The sequence below is a fragment of the Pseudophryne corroboree genome, chromosome 6 (assembly GCF_028390025.1).
Source record: "Pseudophryne corroboree isolate aPseCor3 chromosome 6, aPseCor3.hap2, whole genome shotgun sequence".
Taxonomy (NCBI): Eukaryota; Metazoa; Chordata; class Amphibia; order Anura; family Myobatrachidae; genus Pseudophryne; species Pseudophryne corroboree.
This window is the reverse complement of record NC_086449.1, coordinates 647,403,088-647,429,605: the sequence shown is the minus strand read 5'-3', so window position 1 is coordinate 647,429,605 and position 26,518 is coordinate 647,403,088. Positions and strand designations below refer to the sequence as shown.

Below are 26,518 nucleotides of genomic sequence, written 5' to 3'. Positions count from 1 at the left end.
CCCCCTGGTACTGATGAGGTAATCTGTAGACTCTCCGGAGGAGCTGTGCGTCCCTGTCAGTCAGCGTCTATGTCAGCTGCAGAGGGAAAATGGCGCTGGTGAGCTGCTGGATCCGCTCATAGTGAAGCCATGTCCCTCCAGTGGCGTGCGGTATTCCCGCTCTTTTTTATACTGGCTGTTTGTGTCTGAGTGCATAAAATGGAGACAGACTGCTTTGTTGCCAGTCTGGGTACTGTGTCTGCTGTTCAGCGTCTGTCTTCTTACACAGCGGGAGACGTAGTCGCCCCGCTCAGAAGCCGTGTATCTCCGTACCCTCATGCCGCCATAATGGCCGGTGACCTGCTAACCGGGACACTGGCTTAGTACTCACCACTCTTCTTTCTTCTGGCTGTTATGGGTGGTGGCGTGCTGCGAGAATGTACGCTCGCCGTGGTGGGGCTTGCGAATATTTCTCTCAGGAGCTAGTGTACTGTCAGCGGGGGAACAGGACCATTAACCCTGACCTGTCCACCCCCCTAAGTCCCACGAAGCAGGCAGGCTGGTGCCATCCAGTCCTACCTGAAAATAACAAACATATAAAATAAATGTAGAAAACTCTTCAGGAGCTTCCAGAGACGTGATCGGCTCCTCTGGGCACATTTTCTAAACCGAGTCTGGTAGGAGGGGCAAAGAGGGAGGAGCCAGAGCACACCATCATATTCTTAAAGTGCCCTAGGCTCCTAGTGGACCCGTCTATATCCCACGGTACTAAATGGATTCCTAGGACGCAAGAGAAGTATCGTGTGATTGTTCACCAGATTATATCACTCAGTCACATCTGCTGTCGGCTGGGTACACAGGTGATAGACCACAGTGAAGGAGCACCAGCTCAGCCTGCCACAATGGGTTAGGGCGGGATGTATCAGGCATGACAGTTTGAATGCGATACATAGCAGCATTTATTAACGGTGTATGCACGTAGATTTGCAAATATAAACGTAAAGGACAGCTCTTCCAATAAGAGCAGTCTCTTATGGTGTGAGGGCTTCCAGGTTTCTGCGCACGCACGGGCGTCGACCAGTGTACAACAAGCTGTGCGGGACACTGGGAGAGATCTTATTGGATCCCTCCATGGGGATTATGTGAAAAGAAGCCTATAGGCTTCTATTGGCAACACTCTCTATAGATGGCGCTACCTATCAGGGACAAGGCTCCTTAAACTTTCACTTTTTGGAGCTTGATATACAGTATATGGGAAATGCGGTCAGAGCACCAAAAGAGTTTTGACCTCAATTTGCAGTTAGTACATCCTGCCATAGAGAGAATACTGCAGTGTTAGACCATTATAGCCATCGCCGATCCCAATGTATCCAATTCCTATTTCATTTTTCTATATTGACAAAACAAAAATAATTCTTTCATGGATATCCTTTTACTATATCATCAATTTTCCTGTGCAGTTATTAAGCTGTTGGGGAAATATTTAATTAGTAGCGATGGAGCAGAGGTGTTGGCTTTACAACCATTTCTCCAGTACCTCATGAACACTAACATGGCACCACACACCCCAGAGAGGTACGCAATGCTGCTGTATCATAATTATCAGTTATGTGCGCAGCCACACATTAGAGATAACCAGTGCCGTAACTAGACTAGTACTGTGACCCCCCCCCCCCCCCCTCTCAATATTTAAAATAGGGTCAACAAAAAATAAGATTTTACTCACCGGTAAATCTATTTCTCGTAGTCCGTAGTGGATGCTGGGTACTCCGTAAGGACCATGGGGAATAGACTGGCTCCGCAGGAGACTGGGCACTCTAAAGAAAAGATTAGGTACTATATCTGGCGTGCACTGGCTCCTCCCTCTATGCCCCTCCTCCAGACCTCAGTTAGGGAAACTGTGCCCAGAAGAGCTGACATTACTAGGAAAGGATTTGGAATCCAGGGTAAGACTCATACCAGCCACACCAATCACACCGTACAACTTGTGATAATTATACCCAGTTAACAGTATGAACAACAACTGAGCCTCATTAAACTGATGGCTCAGAACAAAAAACCCTATAGTTAAGCAATAACTATATACAAGTATTGCAGAATTCCGCACTTGGGACGGGCTCCCAGCATCCACTACGGACTACGAGAAATAGATTTACCGGTGATTAAAATCTTATTTTCTCTGACGTCCTAGTGGATGCTGGGTACTCCGTAAGGACCATGGGGATTATACCAAAGCTCCCAAACGGGCGGGAGAGTGCGGATGACTCTGCAGCACCGAATGAGCAAACTCAAGGTCCTCCTCAGCCAGGGTATCAAACTTGTAGAATTTTGCAAACGTGTTTGATCCCGACCAGGTAGCAGCTCGGCAAAGTTGTAAAGCAGAGACCCCTCGGGCAGCCGCCCAAGAAGAGCCCACCTTCCTCGTGGAATGGGCTTTGACTGATTTAGGATGCAGCAGTCCAGCCGCAGAATGTGCAAGTTGAATCGTGCAACAGATCCAGCGAGCAATAGTCTGCTTAGAAGCAGGAGCACCCAGCTTGTTGGGTGCATGCAGGATAAACAGCGAGTCAGTTTTTCGGACTCTAGCCGTCCTGGAAACATAGATTTTCAGGGCCCGGACTACATCCAGCAACTTGGAAGCCTCCAAGTCCCGAGTAGCCGCAGGCACCACAATAGATTGGTTCAAATGGAACGCTGATACCACCTTAGGGAGAAATTGGGGACGAGTCCTCAATTCTGCCCTGTCCATATGGAAGATCAGATAGGGGCTTTTGCATGACAAAGCCGCCAATTCTGACACACGCCTAGCCGAACCCAAGGCCAAAAGCATGACCACTTTCCACGTGAGATATTTCAATTCCACGGTCTGAAGTGGCTCAAACCAATGTGATTTTAGGAAATCCAACACCACGTTGAGATCCCAAGGTGCCACTGGGGGCACAAAAGGGGGCTGAATATGCAGCACTCCCTTAACAAACGTCTGAACTTCAGGCAGTGAAGCTAGTTCTTTTTTAAAGAAAATAGACAGGGCCGAAATCTGGACTTTAATGGATCCCAATTTTAGGCCCATAGGCACTCCTGACTGTAGGAAGTGCAGAAAACGACCCAGCTGAAATTTTTCTGTTGGGGCCTTCATAGCCTCACACCAAGCAACATATTTTCGCCATATGCGGTGATAATGTTTTGCTGTCACATCCTTCCTAGCTTTTATCAGCGTAGGAATGACTTCAACCGGAATGCCCTTTTCCATCAGGATCCGGCGTTCAACCGCCATGCCGTCAAACGCAGCCGCGGTAAGTCTTGGAACAGACAGGGCCCCTGCTGTAACAGGTCCTGTCTGAGAGGCAGAGGCCAAGGGTCCTCTGAGATCATTTCTTGTAGTTCCGGGTACCAAGTACTTCTTGGCCAATCCGGAACGATGAGTATAGTTCTTACTCCTCTCTTTCTTATTATCCTCAGTACCTTTGGTATGAGAGGAAGAGGAGGGAACACATAAACCGACTGGTACACCCACAATGTCACTAGAGCGTCCACAGCTATCGCCTGTGGGTCCCTTGACCTGGCGCAATATCTTTTTAGCTTTTTGTTGAGGCGGGACGCCATCATGTCCACCTGTGGCCTTTCTTAACGATTTACAATCAGCTGGAAGACTTCTGGATGAAGTCCCCACTCTCCCGGGTGGAGGTCGTGCCTGCTGAGGAAGTCTGCTTCCCAGTTGTCCACTCCCGGAATGAACACTGCTGACAGTGCTATCACGTGATTTTCCGCCCATCGGAGAATCCTTGTGGCTTCTGCCATTGCCATCCTGCTTCTTGTGCCGCCCTGTCGGTTTACATGGGCGACCGCCGTGATGTTGTCTGACTGAATCAGCACCAGCTGGTTTTGAAGCAGGGGTTTTGCCTGACTTAGGGCATTATAAATGGCCCTTAGTTCCAGAATGTTTATGTGTAGGGAAGCTTCCTGACTCGACCATTGTCCTTGGAAGTTTCTTCCCTGAGTGACTGCCCCCCAACCTCGGAGGCTTGCATCCGTGGTCACCAGGACCCAGTCCTGTATGCCGAATCTGCGGCCCTCGAGTAGATGAGCACTCTGCAGCCACCACAGTAAAGACACCCTGGCCCTCGGGGACAGGGTGATCAGCCGATGCATCTGAAGATGCGATCCGGACCACTTGTCCAACAGATCCCACTAAAAAATCCGTGCATGGAACCTGCCGAATGGAATTGCCTCATAAGAAGCTACCATCTTTCCCAGAACTCGCGTGCAGTGATGCACCGACACCTGTTTTGGTTTTAGGAGGTCTCTGACCAGAGATGACAACTCCTTGGCCTTCTCCTCCAGGAGAAACACCTTTTTCTGCTCTGTGTCCAGAATCATACCCAGGAACAGCAGACGCATCGTAGGAACCAGCTGCGACTTCGGGATATTCAGAATCCAGCCGTGCTGTTGTAGTACTTCCTGAGATAGTGCTACTCCGACCAACAACTGCTCCCTGGACCTCGCCTTTATAAGGAGATCGTCCAAGTACAGGATAATTATAACTCCCTTCTTTCGAAGGAGTATCATCATTTCGGCCATTACTTTGGTAAATACCCTCGGTGCCGTGGACAGACCAAACGGCAACGTCTGGAATTGGTAATGGCAGTCCTGTACCACAAACCGGAGGTACACCTGGTGAGGTGGGTAAATGGGGACATGTAGGTAAGCATCCTTGATGTCCAGTGATACCATGTAATCCCCCTCTTCCAGGCTTGCAATAACCGCCCTGAGCGATTCCATTTTGAACTTGAACTTCCTTATATAAGTGTTCAAGGATTTCAAATTTAGAATGGGTCTCACCGAACCGTCTGGTTTCGGTACCACAAACATTGTGGAATAGTAACCCCGTCCCTGTTGAAGGAGGGGAACTTTTATTATCACCTGCTGGAGGTACAGCTTGTGAATTGCCGCCAGCACTACCTCCCTGTCCTGGGTAGTAGCTGGCAAGGCTGATTTGAGGTAACGGCGAGGGGGAGACGTCTCGAACTCCAGCTTGTATCCCTGAGATACCACTTGTAGAACCCAGAGATCCACCTGTGAGCGAACCCACTGGTCACTGAAGTTCCGGAGACGGGCCCCCACCGCACCTGGCTCCACATGTGGAGCCCCAGCGTCATGCGGTGGACTTAGTGGAAGCAGGGGAGGATTTTTGTTCTTGGGAACTGGCTGTATGGTGCAGCTTTTTCCCTCTACCCCTGCCTCTGGGCAGAAAGGACGCGCCTCTAACCCGCTTGCCTTTCTGAGGCCGAAAGGACTGTACTTGATAATACAGTGCTTTCTTAGGCTGTGAGGGAACCTGAGGTAAAAAAGTTGACTTCCCAGCTGTTGCTGTGGATACGAGGTCCGAAAGACCGTCTCCAAACAATTCCTCACCCTTATAAGGCAAAATTTCCATGTGCCTTTTAGAATCAGCATCACCCGTCCACTGCCGAGTCCATAATACTCTCCTGGCAGAAATGGACATCGCATTAATTCTAGATGCCAGCCGGCAAATGTCCCTCTGTGCATCTCTCATGTATAAGACTACGTCTTTAATATGCTCTATAGTTAGCAATATAGTGTCCCTGTCAAGGGAATCAATGTTATCAGACAGGGAATCAGACCACGCTGCTGCAGCACTGCACATCCATGCTGAAGCAATAGCAGGTCTCAGTATAGTACCTGAGTGTGTATACACAGACTTCAGGATAGCCTCCTGCTTTCTATCTGCAGGCTCCTTCAAGGTGGCCGTATCCTGAGACGGCAGTGCCACCTTTTTTGATAAGCGTGTGAGCGCCTTGCCTTAGGGGATGTCTCCCAGCGCAACCTATCCGTTGGCGGGAAAGGGTACGCCATTAGTAACCGCTTAGAAATTACTAGTTTCTTATCTAGGGAACCCCATGCTTCTGCACACAATTCGTTTAACTCATCAGATGGGGGAAAAGTCACTGGCTGCTTTTTCTCCCCAAACATAATACCCTTTTTTGTGGTAACCGGGTTAATGTCAGAAATGTGCAACACATTTTTCATTGCCGTAATCATGCATCTGATGGCCCTAGTGGATTGTATATTTGTCTCATCCTCGTCGACACTGGAGTCAGACTCCGTGTCAACATCTGTGTCTGCCACCTGAGGTAGCGGGCGTTTTTGAGCCCCTGACGGCCTCTAGATGCCTGGGCAGGCGCGGGCTGAGATGCCGGCTGTCCCAAAGCTGCGTCATCGAACCTTTTATGTAAGGAGTTGACACTGTCGGTTAATACCTTCCACATATCCATCCACTCAGGTGTCGGCCCCGCAGGGGGCGACATCACACTTATCGGCACCTGCTCCGCCTCCACGTAAGCGTCCTCATCAAACATGTCGACACAGCCGTACCGACACACCGCGCACACACACACACACACAGGGAATGCTCTGACTGAGGACAGGACCCCACAAAGTCCTTTGGGGGAGATAGAGAAAGAGTATGCCAGCACACACCACAGCGCTATATAGGGATTTACACTAACAAAAGCGATTTTCCCTATAGCTGCTTTTATATATAGTTTTGCGCCTAAATTTAGTGCCCCCCCTCTCTTTTTTACCCTTGATGTCTGGAAACTGCAGGGAAGAGCCTGGGGAGCTGTGAAGAGAAATGGCGCCGGTGTGCTGAGGAAGATAGCCCCACCCCCTTCTCGGCGGACTTCTCACGCTTTTTTATCTGTATAATGGCGGGGGATTATGCACATATACAGCTTAAAAGCTGTATTATGTGTCAATTAGCCATGTAAGGTACTCTAATTGCTGCCCAGGGCGCCCCCCCAGCGCCCTGCACCCATCAGTGACCGGAGTGTGTGGTGTGCATAGGGAGCAATGGCGCACAGCTGCAGTGCTGTGCGCTACCTTAATGAAGACCGAAGTCTTCAGCCGCCGATTTCCTCCGGTTTCTTCCGTCTTCTGGCTCTGCAAGGGGGACGGCGGCGCGGCTCCGGGAACGGACGATCGAGGTCGGGCCCTGTGTTCGATCCCTCTGGAGCTAATGGTGTCCAGTAGCCTAGAAGCACAAGCTAGCTGCAAGCAGGTAGGTTTGCTTCTCTCCCCTAAGTCCCACGGAGCAGTGAGTCTGTTGCCAGCAGATCTCACTGAAAATAAAAAACCTAACAAATACTTTTCTTTCTAGGAAGATCAGGAGAGCCCCTAGAGTGCATCCAGCTCTGGCCGGGCACAGATTCTAACTGAGGTCTGGAGGAGGGGCATAGAGGGAGGAGCCAGTGCACACCAGATATAGTACCTAATCTTTTCTTTAGAGTGCCCAGTCTCCTGCGGAGCCCGTCTATTCCCCATGGTCCTTACGGAGTACCCAGCATCCACTAGGACGTCAGAGAAATATAGGGGCGTAGCTTCATGGGGAAGGGACATGGCCACAAGATAATACCAATTCATATTACGCTGCACAGTAGTCTCCATTAATCAAGTTATGCCGCACAGTAGTGCCACTTACACACATTACACCAGGTAGAGTCCCATTTTACAATTAACTCCAAGTAGAGCCCCTGTCATACATTAAGCCAGGTAGAGCCCTCTTTTACACATTACGCCAGGTAGAGCCCCCTTTTAACACATTACGCCAGGTAGAGCCCCCTTTTAACACATTACGCCAGGTAGAGCCCCCTTTTACACATTACGCCATGTAGAGCCCTCTTTTACACATTACGCTAGGTAGAGCTTCCTTTTACACAGTACAGCAGGTAGAATCCCCTTTTACACAGTACGGCAGATAGAGTTCCCTTTTACACAATACGGCAGGCAGACCTCCGTTATACACAATACGGCAGGCAGAGCTCCCTATTACGGCCCTGGTGTGTGTGTAGAGAATGAGTGTGTGTGTGTAGAGAGTGTGTGTGTATATGTGTGTAGAGAGTGAGTGTGTGTGTGTGTGTGTGTGTGTGTGTGTGTATATAGAGAGTAAGAGTGTGTGTGTGTGTAGAGAGTGAGTGTGTGTGTGTGTATCAGGGACGTGCGGTGAGCTAAATGGCTCAGGAGGCACTGGCTAACACCAGAGCCAGATTTACATGCAATATATGAGCCAGAGGGTACATCTGGGCATTATACACAGGTGCAGCATTATAAACTCCTGGAAATCCGGTGAGTTTTGATTAGAGATGTGTGGAAAGGATACACAGGTGAGGCACTGCCTCACCTGCCATAGACTTTTTACTCCAGACAAACAAATTATCAGTATTTTTCATATATTTTATTTAGTCAAAACTCTGGTTTAAACGTAAGTATGCCAGGAAAGGCTCTGCCTCACCTCACTGGTGTGTGTGTGTGCGTGTGCGTATATATATATATATATATATATATATATATACAAAAAACTCAGCACTCACCAAAGTAAGCTCACTTATCCTCAACAATTCAATAAATAAATGATGGGGGTTTAGTTAGTGGATTGGCCAATGCACGGAAGTCTGCATACCGATCTCCTAGGTACCCCACCTTTATGCAGGTCCTACACTATCACAGAGTCTTAAAACCTGACTACTTCACTGTTGTTACACACATCATCTGCCTGCTAGATTTAATGTGTACCTGCCACACCCTTTATGGCTTTTAAAGGTACACTAGTCACCTTGCACTGGCTCAGAGATGATTGCTAAGGAACAGCTGAGACAGGTTCAGGATAATAAAGTCCACAGCAGTGAAGTAGTCAGGTTTTAAGACTCTGTGATAGTGTAGGACCTGCATGAAGGTGGGGTACCTTGGAGATTGGTATGCAGGCTTCGGTGCATTGGCGAATCCACTAACTAAACCCCCATAATTTATTTATTGAATTGTTGAGGATAAGTGAGCTTACTTTGGTGAGTGCTGAGTTTTTTGTTTGTATTTATTTGAGCGATATGGTCATGGGCTACATATACCCCGCCCTGTGAGTGGTAAGTACAGCTGTGTACCCTGCTTTTGTGGTGGAGAGTGCTGTGTTACATGCACCCCACCCTCTGAGTGGTAAGTGCATAGCTGTACCCCGCTTCTGGGGTGGCGAGTGCTGTGGTTTTCTCTCTCTATATATATATATACCTACATATAGATAGAGAGAGAGAGAGAGAGAGAGAGAGAGAGAATGAGAGTGTGTGTTTTGCGCCCCCTTCCCTACTCAAAACAAAAGAAACTACTTACAGACCTGCACTATAGGTACATCAGTCGCATCTGCCGGCTTCTGTTCCCCTGAACCGGGAGTCTCCCTTTCCGCATACTACAGGAGACACAAAGGGGCGGGGTGAGGGCGGACTCGGAGTGCATGGTAATCCCGGGAAGCCTGGAAAGCCTCCGCGATGCCTGGTGATCTACTCAGCAGCACGGGCAGGTACGTGGGAGTGACTGGGTGGGGCTTCGGGCGACCACCTATGGTGACAGGCAGAGCTGCAGCCGGAGAGCGGGACCAGGGAGGGGGCGGGGCCTGCGGTTCAGCAACTACAGTGCGGTCCGGCTAGGGATGTAATGTATTGCATGAGGTGCGCCGAGAAGGAGCTGGGCGCACCTCACCGCTGCAGCTACTGGCAATGGAGTGGGAGCTGATAGGTAATAGTATGGATTGGACCTGCGGGTTGTGCTGGCGGTCCTGCTCCCACAGTGCACATGTGCCAGGCACCGCTGGCACACACCTAGATACGGCCCTTGCGATAACTGAATACCCCACATATACTGGTTCAACATTTCCACCTAAATGCAACATCTGTATAGGAGGTCCACTGCTTTTGCAACCTATTTGTCAATAAGATTTTTATTAAAATAAATATTAATTATAATAGCCACAACAAAACTAACCTTGTGCTTGCTTGGGGAATATTTTCCACCTTGCTCATCTCAATTTCTTTTATTTTGTACAGTTTTCTACATATTGTTTTTATGCACTCTATGGAAAATGAGAAAAAAATAAATTAGTAAGTAAATTTTTAAGAAAAGAATAAAACATTTTAAAAATGTAAATGTGATAAAATAGAAACTGGGAACTAAAGCTAGAAACCTGGGGTGATGGTATACATAGGGGAAGTAAAGGAAGGGTTCTATAGTGATTGCTGGGTGAAGGTGCGATTGGCTGTAGGTGCTGTCGGAGGAGACATCTGACAACAACATGCTAATGTCCACTACAGACATCTCCAGGAACTATGCAACCATGTGTGATGTTAGAATTTAACGCGTAAAATAACATAACAATAACATAACAATAAAATAACATAACAATCCATCTATTTTTAAGCCCAAGGTGCGATAAGGAGAGTTATGGTAGACTTACCGTGGTTAACTCTCTTTCTGCGAGGTACACTGGGTTACACAGGGAAAACATTGGGTGTAGAGCGGGATCTTGATCCAGAGGCACCATCAGGCAAAGCTTTGACTGTCCCAGGATGCATTGGGGCCTCCTCTATAACACCCCGCCTACAGGCACTGAGAGCTCAGTTTCGTTAACCAGTCCAATGCAGGAGCAGGCAAAAGAGAAGGCAGATGTTAGTCACATAGAACCACAATCTCATGACAGGAGAGGGTACCAACGGCTAATGCATTACAACCCAAAGAAGCTAGGTGCGTCAGGGTGGGCTCCCTGTGGAACCCAGTGTACCATCGCAGAAAGAGTTAACTATGGTAAGTCTACCATAACTCTCTTTTCTGCAATGGGGTACACTGTGTTCCACAGCGAAAACATTGGGGATATCCTAAAGCGGTTCCTCAAGGGAGGGAACGCGCTCTAGAGGGTAAGAGAACCCGGCGTATAAAGGAAGCATCCTGGGAGGCAGACGTATCAAAGGCATAGAACCTAATGAATGTGTTCACTGAGGACCATGTAGCCGCTTTGCACAATTGTTCTGGGGACGCGCCACAACGGGCCACCCAAGAAGGTCCAACAGACAGAGTAGAATGGGCTTAAACTGCAACAGGAGCTGGGAGTCCAGCCAGCGCATAGGCTTGTGCAATCACCATTCTAATCCATCTGGCCAAAGATTGCTTATTCGCAGGCCACGTTTGTGAAAATCAAACAAATAAAAAGGGAATCTGACCTCCTGATAGAGGCAGTCCTCTCAACATATATGCGGAGAGCCCTAACCACATCCAAAGAACGTTCTTTGGGAGACAAATCCGAAGAGACAAAGGCCGGAACCACAATCTCTTGGTTAAGGTGAAAAGATGACACCACCTTAGACAAATATCCTGGGCGAGTTTGTAAAACTGCCCGGTCCCGGTGGAATATGAGAAAGGGTGGACAACAGGACAAAGCGCCTAAGTCAGACACCCATCATGCAGAGGCAATGGCCAGTAAGAACAGGACCATGGCTGTTAGCCATTTAAGGTCCACCGATTCAAGAGGTTCAAATGGAGACTCTTGCAGAGCATTCAGCACAACAGACAAATCCCATTGAGCCACAGTAGGGACACAGGGAAGCTGAATCCATAGAACGCCCTGAACGAACGTCTGAACATCAGGTATAGAGGCAATTTTTTTCTGAAACCAAACCGACAAGGCAGATATATATTATGAACCTTGTGGGAGGCCAGACAAAGACCCAAGTCCAGGCCTCTTTGCTGAAAAGACAGTATTTTGGAAGTTCTGAATCTATGGACATCATAATTATTCTTAGCACACCAGGTGAAGTAAGAATTCCAAACCCTGTAATGCTTCAAGAGCCACGCCGTCAAAGCCAGTCTGCCCAGGTCGTCCAAGCATGGCAGGATTCTGACTCCCTGGCGACAGAGGTGCGCCGTTATCATGGCCATAACCTTGGTGAAAATCCAAGGAGCCATGGCCAGTCCAAACAGCAGAGCCTGGAATTGGTAGTGACTGTCGCCAATAGCAAGCCGCAGTAACTGCTGATGCGATATGGCAATAGGAATATGCAGATAAGCATCCAGTATATCCAGGGATACCATGTAATCTCCGGGTTCCATCGCCAGCACAATAGAGCGCAATGTTTCCACATGAAACTTGGTTGAACAATAGCCTCTGCAATGCTTGGACTGAGGTATCGGCACAACCACTCCTGCATTCAGGAGAGAACCTACCACTGTTCGTGCAGTCTGTGCCTTCAACGGATCCGAAGAGAGTACAATAGTGCAGAACTAGTGAGGGGACGTCTCTTGAAGGAGACAGCATACCGGTGAGAGACAACTTCCAGTACCCAAGCATCTGAAGTGGTCTTGAACCAGACCTGGGCCAGGGGAAGGCCCGCCCTGTCATGCAGCAGGCTTGTCTTGTTTTGAAGCAGGCTGATGGGCTGCCCAGGACGGTTTCGTCTTGGGCTTGTTGGTCTTGGGAGCATGAGACTTGTCTGAGGTAAGACTGACCCTTGGCTTTCCTTTGAGGTCAAAATGAACGAAAAGTGGTAGTCTTCGCCTTCTGAGCAGAAGGATTAGTAGGAGGAAAAAATGCAGTCTTAGCAGCTGCTAATTCAGATACTATTTTATTCAGGTCCTCTTCAAATAAAATGTCCTCAGTAAAGGAGTAGCTCGAAGGTCTTCCTGGAGTCCAAATCCACTTTCCACGACCTTAACCACAGTATGCAGCGAGCCAGGACAGACGTGGAAGATGCCTTGGCTGACAGTACCCCCGCCTCAGAGGACGCCTGCTAAATGTAATAGGCTGCGGTGCATATGTGAGATGGAGATTGTCTGGCCTTGTCAGAAATATCCTCTGGCAGCTCATCCTCTAATGCCTGAACCCACACCTCAATACTCTTTGCGGCCCAAGAGGCAGCTATGGTGGGCCTATGAATGGCCCCTGCGAGGAACTATATAGACTTCAGGCATCCCTCCACACGCTTATCTGTCAGTTACTTCAGGGAGGTGACAGGCAGAGTAGACACCACCAGACGTGAGAATTCACCAGCAGTGGGTTTTCCCATTTACCACATAACTCTGCAGAGAGAGGATAGCGAGCCAAAGCCCGTTTGGGGAGCGGGAATTTCATACCTGGGGTAGACCAGGGTTCCTTCCTGTCCACAAGATGATCAGAATAGGGTAATACAGTTTTAACAACCTTCTGTTGTTTAAACATATCAGTTTTCTTGCCCACTGTAGTGGAATCCTCATCCTCAGTGATTTGAAGGATGTGCTTAATAGCATCCACTAGGGCAGGGACATCAACCTGTAAGGTAGAATGCTCATCAGTAACACATGATTTAGAGTCTGACAGGACTGTATGCTCCCTCTCCTCATCAGATGAAACATCAGAGAGGTTAGTAGATTGTGAGGAGGAAGCAGCCCGCTTAGAGGACCCAGAGACATGGGAGTTACATGGAGTAGATTTCTGTCTAACCAAAGACTGATTTAACTGTTGCAGCTGGGTAGACAAATTTTCCGCCCATGGCAGATTTACTATAGGGATAACTTTTGGTGGCAGCGACACTGGAGGTCCCATATGGGGGCTAAACGGTCCACCAGAGTCCCCAGGAGGGTGGTGAACGTAGCCCAGGGGGGTTCCATTGTAGTTACAGGAGCTGTAGGTTGACTGGGAAGTGTATGACATTTAGAACAGGCCATCACACAAAAGTTCCCCCTCAGGTAAACCTCTGGAGAATAACTTGCAACTCACAGGAGCTTTTACTGCTGTTATTGTTAGACATTGTAATAAAGCAACAATTAGGCTATTAGTACGACGAAGCCAGACAGAGTACAATACTTGCGGACAAAGAACACAACAAGCGTCAGAATACACACACTTGCGAACTAAATCCCGGTATACGTGACTAACAGTAAAAATAGGATTTTAAATTAGCTACCAGTAAATCCTTTTCTCGTAGTCCATAGAGGATGCTGGGGTTCCATTTAGTACCATGGGGTATAGACAGGTCCCTTAGGAGCCATGGGCACTTTAAAAGTTTAATAGTGTGGGCTGGCTCCTCCCTCTATGCCCCTCCTACCAGATTCAGTCTAGAAACTGTGCCAGAGGAGACGGACATACTTCGAGAGAAGGAAATACACAGCTAGTGGTGAGAATCACACCAGCTCACACCGAATTGAAAAACCATGCTGACCAGCATGCAACATGGAGAAACCATGCCAACCAGCATGCACATGAAGAAATCATGCTAACCCGCATGAAACATGAAGAAACCATGCCAACCAGCATGCAACATGAAGAAACCATGCCAACCAGCAAGCAACATGAAGAAACCATGTTAACCAGCATGCAACTAACCAGCAGGAACTAGAAGAAACCCTGCTAACCAGCTTGAAATAGGAACAGCAACAGCTGAACCAATACTTAACCAAGCAACAATGCAGGAAAACGAAGCACTGAGCAGGCGCCCAGCATCCTCTATGGACTACGAGAAAAGGATTTACCGGTAGGTAATTAAAACCCTATTTTCTCTTACGTCCTAGAGGATTCTGGGGTTCCATTTAGTACCATGGGGATGGCACCTGCAGAACAAATTAACCAAACTCTAGGTCCTCAGAGGCCAATGTATCGAACTTGTAGAACTTAGGAAACATGTTCGACCCCGACCAAGTAGCTGCTCGGCAAAGCTGTAAAGCCGAGACACCCCGGGCAGCAGCCCAGGTAGAACCCACTTTACGAGTAGAGTGGGCCTTAACAGATGTTGGACACTGCAATCCTGCCGTAGAATAAGCATGCTGAATAGAGAACCTGATCCAGCGAGAAATTGTCTGTTTAGAAGCAGGACACCCAACCTTGTTGGGATCATAAAGGACAAAAATAGTGTCTGACTTTCTGTGACAAGAAGTTCTCTTCACAAATATTTTCAAAGCCCTCACCACATCCAAGGACTTTTAATAATCGAGGTGTCAGTAGCTACTTGCACCACAATAGGTCGGTTGATATGAAAAGTCGACACAACCTTTGGAAGAAATCACTGACGCGTTCTGAGCTCAGCTCTATCTTCATGGAAAATCAAGTAAGGGATCTTGAGCGACAATGCCCCCTGTGACAGCCTTCCAAGTAACTTTACGTCCACCTCCTGCAAAGGTTCAACCAATCCGATTTCAGGGACTGCAACACCACATTAAGATCCCAAGGTGCCGTAGGAGGCACAAAGGGTGGTTGGATGTGCATAACTCCTTTCAAGAATGTCTGAACCTCAGGGAGGGCAGCCAATTGTTTCTGGAAGAAAATGGACAAGGACAAAATCTGGACTTTTATGGAGCCTAAGCGTAGGTCCACATACACACCTGCTTGCAGAAAGAGGAGAAAACATCCTAGATGAAACTCCACCATAGGAAACTTCTTGGATTCACACCAAGACATACTATTTACCAAATCCGATGGTAATGTTTTGACGTTACTCCCTTCCTAGCCTGTAAGAATCACCTTTTTCGGAATGCCTTTCCGAGCTAAGATCTGGCGTTCAACCTCCATGCCGTCAAACGTAGCCGTGGTAAGTACTGATAAGCGAACGGCCCCTATTGAAGAAGGTTCTCGCGAAGAGGTAGAGGCCCTGGATCCTCCAAGAGTAATCCCAGAAGATCCGCGTACCAAGCCCTTCTTGGCCAGTCCGGAGCAATGAGGATCGCCTGACCTTGTTCTTTTTATTAGTTTGAGAATACTTGGGATGAGTGGAAGTGGATAGAACACATACACTGACTGGGACACCCACGGAGTTAACACGGCGTGCACCGCCACTGCCTGTGGGTCTCTTGACCTGGAACAGTACCTCCGAAGCTTCTTGTTGAGGCGAGAGGCCATCATGTCTATATGAGGTACACCCCATCGGCTTGTTACCTCTGCGAATACCTCCGGATAGAGGCCCCAATCTGCCGGATGGAGATCGCGTCTGCTGAGGAAGTCTGCTTCCCAGTTGTCCATTCCCGGAATGAAGATTGCTGATAGTGCCACCGCGTGTCCTTCCGCCCAGAGGAGGATTCTCGTTACCTCTGACATTGCAGCTCTGCTTTTCGTTCCGCCTTGCCTGTTTATGTAGGGCACCGCCCTAATGTTGCCCGACTGAACTTGAATGGCTTGATCTTTCAGAAGATGTGCCGCTTGTAGAAGGCCGTTGTATATGGCCCTTAGTTCCAGAATGCTTACCTGAAGGAGAGCTTCCTGACTTGACCACTTTCCTTGGAAGTCCTCACCTTGGGTGACTGCTCCCTAACCTCTGAGACTTGCATCTGTGGTTAGAAGAATCCAATTCTGAATCCCGAATCTGCGGCCCTCGAGTAGGTGAGAAGTTTGCAGCCACCAGAGGAGTGAATTCTGGCTTTCGGCAACAGGCGTATCGGCTGACTCATGTGAAGATGTGATCCCGACCATTTGTCCAGGAGAGCCAGTTAGAAGATCAGTGCGTGGAATCTTCCGTACTGTAAAGCCTCGTAGGAGGCTACCATCTTCCCCTAGAAGGCGAATGCACTGACAAACCGATACCCGGGCTGGCGTCAGGACATCCCGGACCATTTATTGGATGACCAACGCTTTCTGTTGGATCCACCCAAGATCCAGGAGTAGGCGAGTTGAGAGAGCAATACTCTTTAACAGCCTCTCCCTGGAAGATGCTTTTAGCAGCAGATCGTCCAGATATGGATTTATGGGGGTAATTCCAAGTTGATCGCAGCAGGAATTTTGTTAGCAGTTGGGCAAAACCATGTGCACTGCAGGGGAGGCAGATATAACATGTGCAGAGAGAGTTAGATTTGGGTGTGGTGTATTCAAACTGAAATCTAAATTGCAGTGTAAAAATAAAGCAGCCAGTATTTACCCTGCACAGAAACAAAATATCCCACCCAAATCTAACTCTGTCTGCACATGTTACATCTGCCCCCCCTGCAGTGCACATGGTTTTGCCCAATTGCTAACAAACTTGCTGCTGCGATCAACTCAGAATTACCCCTTATGTTCACTACCTGTCTGCGGAGGAGCAGCATCATCTCTGCCATGATCTAGGGGAACACACTCGGTGCCGTGGAGAGGCCAAATGGCAGTGACTGGAACTGATAGTGACAGTCCAGCAGCTCAAACCTTAGATAAGCCTGGTAAGGCAGCCAGATCGGCATGTAAAGGTACGCATCATTGATATCCAGGGATACTAGGAATTCGCCCTCCACCAGACCAGAGATCACCGCTCTCAGAGACTCCATCTTGAATTTGAATTTCTCAAGTAGTGTTCAATGTTTTAAGGTATAATATTGGCCTTACCGAACCGTCCGCTTTCGGTACCACAAACAGGTTTGAGTAATAACCCTTGTGTTGCAGGTGAGGTGGAACTGGAACAATGACATTAGTCTGGCAAATGTTTGAACAGCTTCCAGTAGTAGTGTACTTTCTGTCCGAGAAGCTAGTAATAATCTGTGAGGCAGGAGTACTAGAAACTCCAGTCTGCACCCCTGGGTAACCTAACCGTTTCCAGGGGTCTAGGCAGGATATCGCCCAGATGTTTAACTGAAATATCTTTAGTCTCGCTCCCACCTGCCTGATCCCCAGGCAGTGAGGTCCACCAACAAACCGAAGGGTTAGAGAAGGCAGAATCCGAAATCCGTCCCTGGGAACCTGGCAGTGCAGGTTTTCTGGATTTTCCCTAACGTCCTCTAAAGGAAGTGGAGGAACCCTTGGACTCATGTTTAAACCTTGCGGTTAGAAGGGATTGCAGTGTTGGTGTAGGATATAATTTCCAGGTCTGTGCAGCTGCGGAAGGAAGATATGTCGACTTACCAGCAGTTGGCATGGACATTCACGTATCCAGTACATCCCAACAGGGCCTCACCTGTGAAGGGCGGACCCACCATACCTTTCTTGGATTCTGTATCTGCAGTCCATTGGTGTAGCCGTCCCCCGCTTGTCTAAACTGCCAGAGTAGTGGTCCGTGCATGACGCAGGCCAATCTCCTTCATGGCCTTCAGCCGTGAAGCCTGTAGAATCCTGTAAGTGACCTAGAAACAAGCAAATGTCACTCCTATACATAGACTCTAAATCATCAAGTAAGGAGCCTGACCATGTAACTATAGCCCCAGAGATCTATGCAAGCAAGGGTCTCTGAGCCATACCTGTAGCAGTGCACAGTATTAGAGAGTAGTCTCAATCTGCGATCAGTCTAATCCTTTATGGAGGTTGTACCAGGGACAGGTAACACAACCTACTTTGACAATTTAGACACACTTTAGGGATGTGGATTATATATCTAGGTGTACTCAGGTTTTCCCAAATAAGGAGTTTAGTGCCCTAAATAGTGGGAAGGTATTTATAACTATATGTTGCACCCCTCATATGTCAGTTGCATTATATGGCAAGTGTACGCTTTTCAGGGTATGTAGTTGGGGCGAGAGGCACAGCTGTGGGATTTGATTCCCCAGACATCTCAAAACTGTGGCTTCTTCCCAACATGGGACATATTTGAAGAAATATATGTGAAATACACCTTATGGATGCCACCCCAGAGGGATCAGACACCGAAGCCTGAGAATTTGTACAGTTTTGAGCATGGTATAGATTCCCCAGGAGAAGATATACATTCTGCATTACAGGACAAAGTCCCCCAAATATGGTACAGTGGGTTACACACGCACACACAGGAAAAAGTCAGTACAATTTCCCCCCAAGAATACCTTCAGAGAGTCACAGAGTACAAGGAACCCTTAAAGGCTTTTATTATAAAAAAAAAACCTCTGACTAGCTGAACCTTAACAGGGTAGCTAGTATCTAATTACACTGCCCCTGTATCTATAACACAATGTTACTTAAGTGGAGGGCAGCGCTCCCTGCAAGCGTCTCTGTTGATGAACTGCAGGGAGAAAATGGCGCTGGTGAGTGCTGGATCCGCTCTGAGAAGTCCCGCCCCCTGTTATGGCGCGTCTTCCCGCACTTATTGTATTATACTGGCCTGAGGTATTTTGACGCTACCAGCAGGATTAGCCCGTTAGCAGTGTTGACCAGTGTAGGGTGATTGTGCTGGCCCAGGACGCCCCTCACAGCACTGTACACAGTGTGCCGCTGAACCTTCCGGAGCACAGCCTGTCAGAGCTGCGTTCCAATCCTTGTGCCGCCATACCAGCCGGCGACCCACTCTCCGGGCCGCCAACGCTGTACTCAGCACTCTTTTTTTCTTCTGGATGTTAGGGGGTGGCGGCCGTGCTGCGGGAGTGAGCGGTCGCCTCGTGGGCTTGCGATCAGGAGCTCAGTGTCCTGTCAGCGGAGATAGAGAACCATTAACTTCTAGAGTTGGTTCCTACTCCCCCAAGTCCCACAAAGCAGGAACGCTGTTGCCAGCAGCCTGCCTGTACCTAACTAAACTCAGAAAATAATAAAACTAGAACAACTCCTAAGAGCTCCCCTAGCTATGACCGGCTCCTCACGGGCACATTTTCTAAACAGAGTCTGGAAGGAGGAGCATAGAGGGAGGAGCCAGCCCTAAACTCTTGAAGTGCCCATGGCTCACCAAGGGACACGTCTATACCCCATGGTACTAAATGGAACCCCAGCATCCTGTAAGACGTAAGAGAAATAGCCGTATATCAAGTACTGTGTACACTATGTTAGAGGACTCTGACGCACCTAGTCCCTTCAGGTACAGAATATAGTGATAGCTATCTTAGATGGGATACACATGAGAGTGAAACCATACAGCAGGTACAGGCACACACAGTCACAGGCAATGCAGATATTTTAAGCACAGTAAAACTGCACTGGACTAGTAATATACACACATACAGTGTGTGTATATATGTGTGTATATAAATATATATATATATATATATATATATATATATATATATATACACCCATATACATACACACACACACACACACACACACACACACAGGTTGAGTATCCCACATCCAAATATTCCGAAATATGGAATATTCCGAAATACGGACTTTTTTGAGTGAGACGGAGAGAGTGAAACCTTTGTTTTCTGATGGCTCAATGTACACAAACTTTGTTTTATACAGAAAGTTGTTAAAAATATTGTATTAAATGACCATCAGGCTGTGTGTATAATGTGTATATGAAACATAAATGAATTGTGTGAATGTACACACACTTTGTTTAAGGCACAAAGTTATAAAAACTATTGGCTAAAATTACCTTCAGGCTGTGTGTATAAGGTGTATATGTAACATAAATGCATTCTGTGCTTAGATTTAGGTCCCATCACCATGATATCTCATTATGGTATGCAATTATTCCAAAATACGGAAAAATCCCATATCCAAAATACCCCTGGTCCCGAGCATTTTGGATAAGGGAGACTCAACCTGTACATACATACAGTGTGAGTGTATATGTATATATATATATATATATATATATATATATATATATATATATATATATAGAGAGAGAGAGAGAGAAAAAGGGATAATCGGCACTCCTTTTAAGTATATAACTGCAACTTGCTCCGGTGCCCTGCTTGCAGATAGCAATGATAGGAAAACAATGGTAGCCGGCACTCGACGAGACTGAAATAATCACTTGACACAGCAGCTGCTTTAGTCAACGTTTCAGGATTTACTCCTTTTATCAAGACCAACAGCAAAACTGAAAATACAAAACTTAAATAGCTTACCTAACACCACGTGAAGATCGTTCACCTCCGCTCTCCGGGACATGCAGTGACGTCATCGGTGCGCGCCGGCGTCCTGCGTCCACAAGGGGAGGTGTAAGTGTGTGTTGTACCCATCACCATAGAAACACAGCTGTGGATTAAACGCATGTAGACAGTAAATACAATAAAGTATAAAGCGGGTAACAGGAGTCACAACTAAAACGATATGGTCACTGATGAGTAACCTGGTCAATAATTGTCAGTGTAAATAACAATCGGATCAAGTATATACAGAAGAGAAAAACGGCAGGTGGCCATAGGCATATGATTTGTTGCCACGGTGTGGCACTGTCAGGCAGCACATGCCAAAAAGGTAAAAAGGTAAAAGGTAAGTAGACTGCCAAATAAGACAGCACTGGTCAGTGGGACAGTAAGTCTCACTTAGAGTGACAGTGCCCCACAAAAATGCAACAAATCTAAACCTCATGAATCACAGAAAGCATGTAAACGACAGAATATCATTAAGCCCTAGTGGTTTAACTGTTTGTAACATGTAAATCCAATGTGCTTCTTTCTGCAATAAAATTTTACCCCGATCACCACCTCTTTTGGATTCTGGTACCCCATCAATGATTTTATAGCGAATTGATGCTAAATTATGATGGTGTTCCTTGAAATGGCGAGCGACCGGCTGGTCGGAGCCTTTTCCCTCCAAGGCAGCTCTGATACTAGAGCGATGGAGGGCAATCCTTTCTTTAAATTGGCGTATCGTTTTACCAATGTAGAGGAGTCCGCAGGGGCATTTAATATAGTAGATGACATAACGGCTGGAACACGTATAGGGAGCTTTGATCAGGTATTTTTTGCCTGATCTAGGATGATGGAAGAACTGTCCTATTTCAAGACAACTGCAAGTGGTGCAGCCCAAGCATCTATAGTTGCCCGGTTTACGTGTTAGAAAATGTGTAGTCGTAGATTTCTGGAAATTAGAAATGTCATTGTGAACAATAATGTCCTTGATATTCTTGCTCCTGCGGAATGCTGGAAGAATGGACGTCTCTTTAAAAGATGGCAGGGTTCTGTCCTTGGATACAATTGGCCATACCCGTTTTGCGGAGTTGACCATCTGGACCCTATTGGTACTAAAGTCCTGTGGCCAGACCACTCGGTCCCTGGGGTCCCTGCAAATTTTCTTGTTTAATAGGTCCACACGATTTTTAGACAGGACCTTTTCTTTCGCTTTTTTGAGAAGTTTCAAATTATATGGTGATGGGTACAACACACACTTACACCTCCCCTTGTGGACGCAGGACGCCGGCGCGCACCGATGACGTCACTGCATGTCCCGGAGAGCGGAGGTGAACGATCTTCACGTGGTGTTAGGTAAGCTATTTAAGTTTTGTATTTTCAGTTTTGCTGTTGGTCTTGATAAAAGGAGTAAATCCTGAAACGTTGACTAAAGCAGCTGCTGTGTCAAGTGATTATTTCAGTCTCGTCGAGTGCCGGCTACCATTGTTTTCCTATATATATATATATATATATATATATATATATATATATATATATATATATATATATATATATATATATATATATATATATACATACACACACACATACAGTGTGTGTGTGTATGTATATATATATATATATATATATATATATATATATATATATACACACACACACACACACACGTACAGTGTGTGTGTGTGTATATATATATATATATATACATACATACATACACACACACACACACACACACACACATACACATAATAAAATAAGAATTTACTCACCGGTAATTCTATTTCTCGTAGTCCGTAGTGGATGCTGGGAACTCCGTAAGGACCATGGGGAATAGACTGGCTCCGCAGGAGACTGGGCACTCTAAAAGAAAGATTAGGTACCATCTGGTGTGCACTGGCTCCTCCCTCTATGCCCCTCCTCCAGACCTCAGTTAAGGAAACTGTGCCCGGAAGAGCTGACACAACAAGGAAAGGATTTGGAATCCAGGGTAAGACTCATACCAGCCACACCAATCACACCGTACAACTTGTGATAACCATACCCAGTTAACAGTATGAACAACAACTGAGCCTCAGTAACAGATGGCTCATAACAATAACCCTTTAGTTAAGCAATAACTATATACATGTATTGCAGAGAGTCCGCACTTGGGACGGGCGCCCAGCATCCACTACGGACTACGAGAAATAGAATTACCGGTGAGTAAATTCTTATTTTCTCTAACGTCCTAGTGGATGCTGGGAACTCCGTAAGGACCATGGGGATTATACCAAAGCTCCCAAACGGGCGGGAGAGTGCGGATGACTCTGCAGCACCGCATGAGCAAACTCAAGGTCCTCCTCAGCCAGGGTATCAAACTTGTAGAACTTCGCAAACTTGTTTGACCCCGACCAAGTAGCAGCTCGGCAAAGCTGTAAAGCCGAGACCCCTCGGGCAGTCGCCCAAGAAGAGCCCACCTTCCTTGTGGAATGGGCTTTCACCATTTTGGATGTGGCACTCCAGCCGCAGTGAACCAGCTGAATCGTGCTATAGATCCAGTGAACAATAGTCTGCTTCGAAGCAGGAGCGCCAACCTTGTTGGCTGCATACAGAATAAACAGCGAGTCAGACTTTCTGACTCCCGCCTTTCTGGAAACATAAATTTTCAAAGCCCGGACTCTGTCCAGCAACTTGGAATCCTCCAAGTCCCTAGTAGCCGCAGGCACCACAATAGGCTGGTTCAAAGGAAACGATGATACCACCCTAGAAAGAAATTGGGGACGAGACCTCAATTCTGCCCTGTCCATATGGAAGATCAGATAAGGGTTTTTACATGACAAAACCGCCAATACTGACACACGCCTAGCCGAAGCTAAGGCCAATAGCATGATCACTTTCCACGTGAGATATTTTAGCTCCATGGTCTTAAGTGGCTCAAACCAGTGGGATTTCAAGAAATCCAACACAACGTTAAGATCCCAAGGTGCCACCGGTGGCACAAAAGGAGGCTGAATATGCAGCACCCCCGGAACAACGTCTGAACTTCAGGCAGTGAAGCCAGTTCATTTTTAGAGAAAATGTATAGGGCCGAAATCTTGACCTTTATGGATCCTAATTTTAGGCCCATAGTCACTCCTGACTGTAGGAAGTGCAGGAATCGACCCCGCTGGAATTCCTCTGTAGGGCCTTCCCGGCCTCACACCAAGCAACCTTTTTTCGCCATATACAGTGAAAAAGTCTTGCTGTCACGTCTTTCCTAGCCTTTATCAGCGTAGGAATAACTGCATCCGGAATGCCCTTTTCCGCTAGGATCCGGCGTTCAACCGCCATGCCGTCAAATGCAGCAGCGGTAAATTTTGGAACAGACAGGGCCCCTGTTGCAACATGTCCTGTCTGAGAGGCAGAAGCCCTGAGTCCTCTGAGAGCATTTCCTGCAGCTCCGGGTACAGAGTCCTTCTTGACCAATTCGGAGCAAAGAATATTGTTTTCACTCCTCCTTTTATTACAATTCTCAGCCCTTGGGTAAGAGAGGAAGAGGAGGGAATACAGAGACCGACTGGAACACCCACGGTGTTACTAGTGCGACCACAGCTATCACCTGAGGGTCCCTTGACCCGGCGTAAAACCTTTTTTAGCTTTTTTTTGAGGTGGGACGCCATCTAGCCCAAATTAGGCAGTTCCCATATTTTTGCAAACTGCGTGAAGACCTCCAGATGAAGCCCCCATTTTCCCGGGTGGAGGTCGTGCCTGCTGAGGAAGTCTGCTTCCCAGATGTCCACTCCCAGAACGAACACTGCTGACAGTGCGCTTACTTGATTCTCCGCCCAGCGAAGAATTCTGGTGGCTTCTACCCTCGCCACCCTGCTCCTTGTGCCGCCTTGGCGGTTTACATGAACCCCTGCGGTCTGACTGGATCAGAACCGGTTGGTCGCGAAGCAGGATCTCAGCTTGACTTAGGGCGTTGTATATGGCCCTTAGTTCCAGGATATTGATGTCAAGGCAAGTCAGTTGACTTGACCACAGACCTTGGAAATTTCTTCCCTGTGTAACTGCCCCCCACCCTCGGAGGCTTGCATCCGCGGTCACCAGGATCCAGTCCTGATTGCCGAATCTGCGGCCCTCGAGAAGGTGAGCACTCTGCAGCCACCACAGGAGAGACACCCTGGCCCTGGGGGATAGGGTGATTAACCGATGCCTCTGAAGAGGTGATCCGGACCACTTGTCCAGTAAGTCCCATTGGAAGGTCCTCGCATGGAACCTGCCTAAGGGGATGGCCTCGTATGATGCCACCATCCTTCCCAGTACTCGAGTGCAGTGATGCACTGACACCTGTTTTGGTTTTAATAGATTCCTGACCAGTTTCATGAGCTCCTGAGCTCTCTCTATCGGGAGATAACCATTTTCTGGTCTGTGCCTAGGGTCCTGCCTAGGAGAGGCAGATGAGCTGTAGGAAACAACTGCGACTTTGGAACATATAGAATCCAGCCGTGTTGCCGTTACACTTCCAGAGAAAGTGATACGCTGTTCAGCAACTGCTCTCTTGATCTCGCTTTTATGAGGAGATCGTCCAAGTACGTGAGAATAGTGACACCTTGCTTCCGCAGGAGCACAATCATATCCGCCATTACCATGGTGAATATTCTCGAGGCCGTGGAGAGACCAAACGGCAACATCTGAAATTGGTAATGACAATCCCGTACCGCAATTCTGAGGTACGCCTAATGAGGTGGATAAATGGGGACCTGAAGGTATGCATCCCTTATGTCCCGATTCACAATAAAGTCTCCCCCTTTTTAGGCTTGCACTGACCGCTCTTAGCGATTCCATCTTGAACTTGAACCTTCTCAGGTATATGTTCAGGGATTTTTAATTCAATATGGGTCTGACCGAACCGTCTGGTTTCGGGATTACAACATGGTCTAATAATAACACCCTCTTGTTGAAGAAGGGGACCCTTGACCACCACCTGTTAAAGATACAATTTGTGAATTGCAGATAACACTGGCTCCCTCTCTTGGGGGGAAGCCCGCAGTGCCGTCGGTGAGTGGGCATCTTCTCCCTGAGACACCATATCTATTGCCCAGGGTTCGAACAGGGAGTGAACCCACTTGTGGCTGAACTTACAAAGGCGTGTCCCCACCGGGCCTAGCTCCACCTGTGGAGCCCCAGCGACATTGGTGGATTTTTGTAGGGGCCGGGGAGGACTTCTGTTCATGGGAACTAGCTGCCCGGCTCTGACAAGAAAGGACGCCCCTCAGACTTTCTTGTTTCTTTATACGAAAGGCTGCATTTAATAATGTCGTGCTTTCTTAGGCTGTGCAGGAATATAAGGCAAACTATCAGAATTACCAGCTATAGCTGTGGAGACCAGGCCCGAGAACCCTTCTCCACATAATCCTCAGCCTTCCATATGCCTCTTAAGTCGGCATCATCTGTCCAATGCATATTCTACAGGACACGTCAAGCAGAGATCGACATAGCTTTGACTCTAGGACCCAGTATACTCATGTCTCTTTGGGCATGCTTTATAACTATATATCTATCACTTAAGACAGCATCTTTAATATATTTATATTGCATACTAGGGTCTCATCTCTGCTGATAAGGTACCTGTCCACGCTGCCACAGCGCTATAAACCCATGCCGACATAATCGCCGGTCTGGGTAGTATACTAGAATGTGCACGCTATCTGCAGGATCCCTGAGAATAGCAAGTGCTACCATCTGTGCAAACAGGACACCCCAGGGGAAGATTCTCAACATATCCTGGCCCTAGTGGGGAAAGGATACAGCCTGAGAATTCTCTTGTGGGAAGCTGCCGTCTCTTGTCTGGAGATTCCCGCTCTTTTTCCTCATGAGAGGAGGGAAATTTACCTCAGCATTCTTCCCCTTAAACATGTGTACTCTCGTGTCAGGGACAGATGAGTCATTAGTGATATGCAAATCATCTATTATTTCAATAATCATATATTGAATACCTTATAGCCATCTTGGCTGTAACTTTGCATTATCGTAGTCGACAGTGGAGTTAAACTCCATGTCGATA

At 47.5% G+C, this 26,518-nt stretch overlaps 1 protein-coding gene across 11 annotated transcripts in view; it reads right to left on the bottom strand.

Annotated features, from left to right (window-relative positions):
* Positions 1-26,518, bottom strand: part of LOC134933186 (uncharacterized) — a 495,026-nt gene that overhangs the window by 398,018 nt on the left and 70,490 nt on the right. For 9 of the 11 annotated variants that reach the window (XM_063928206.1, XM_063928207.1, XM_063928204.1 and 6 more), the window contains exon 2: positions 9,802-9,889. In XM_063928206.1, the coding sequence (XP_063784276.1) occupies positions 9,802-9,889 (88 nt within the window). Of the gene's footprint in view, positions 1-9,157; positions 9,230-9,801; positions 9,890-20,481; positions 20,612-26,518 lie in introns of those variants that run through there. The other 2 variants (XM_063928205.1, XM_063928213.1) reach the window with 2 other exon arrangements.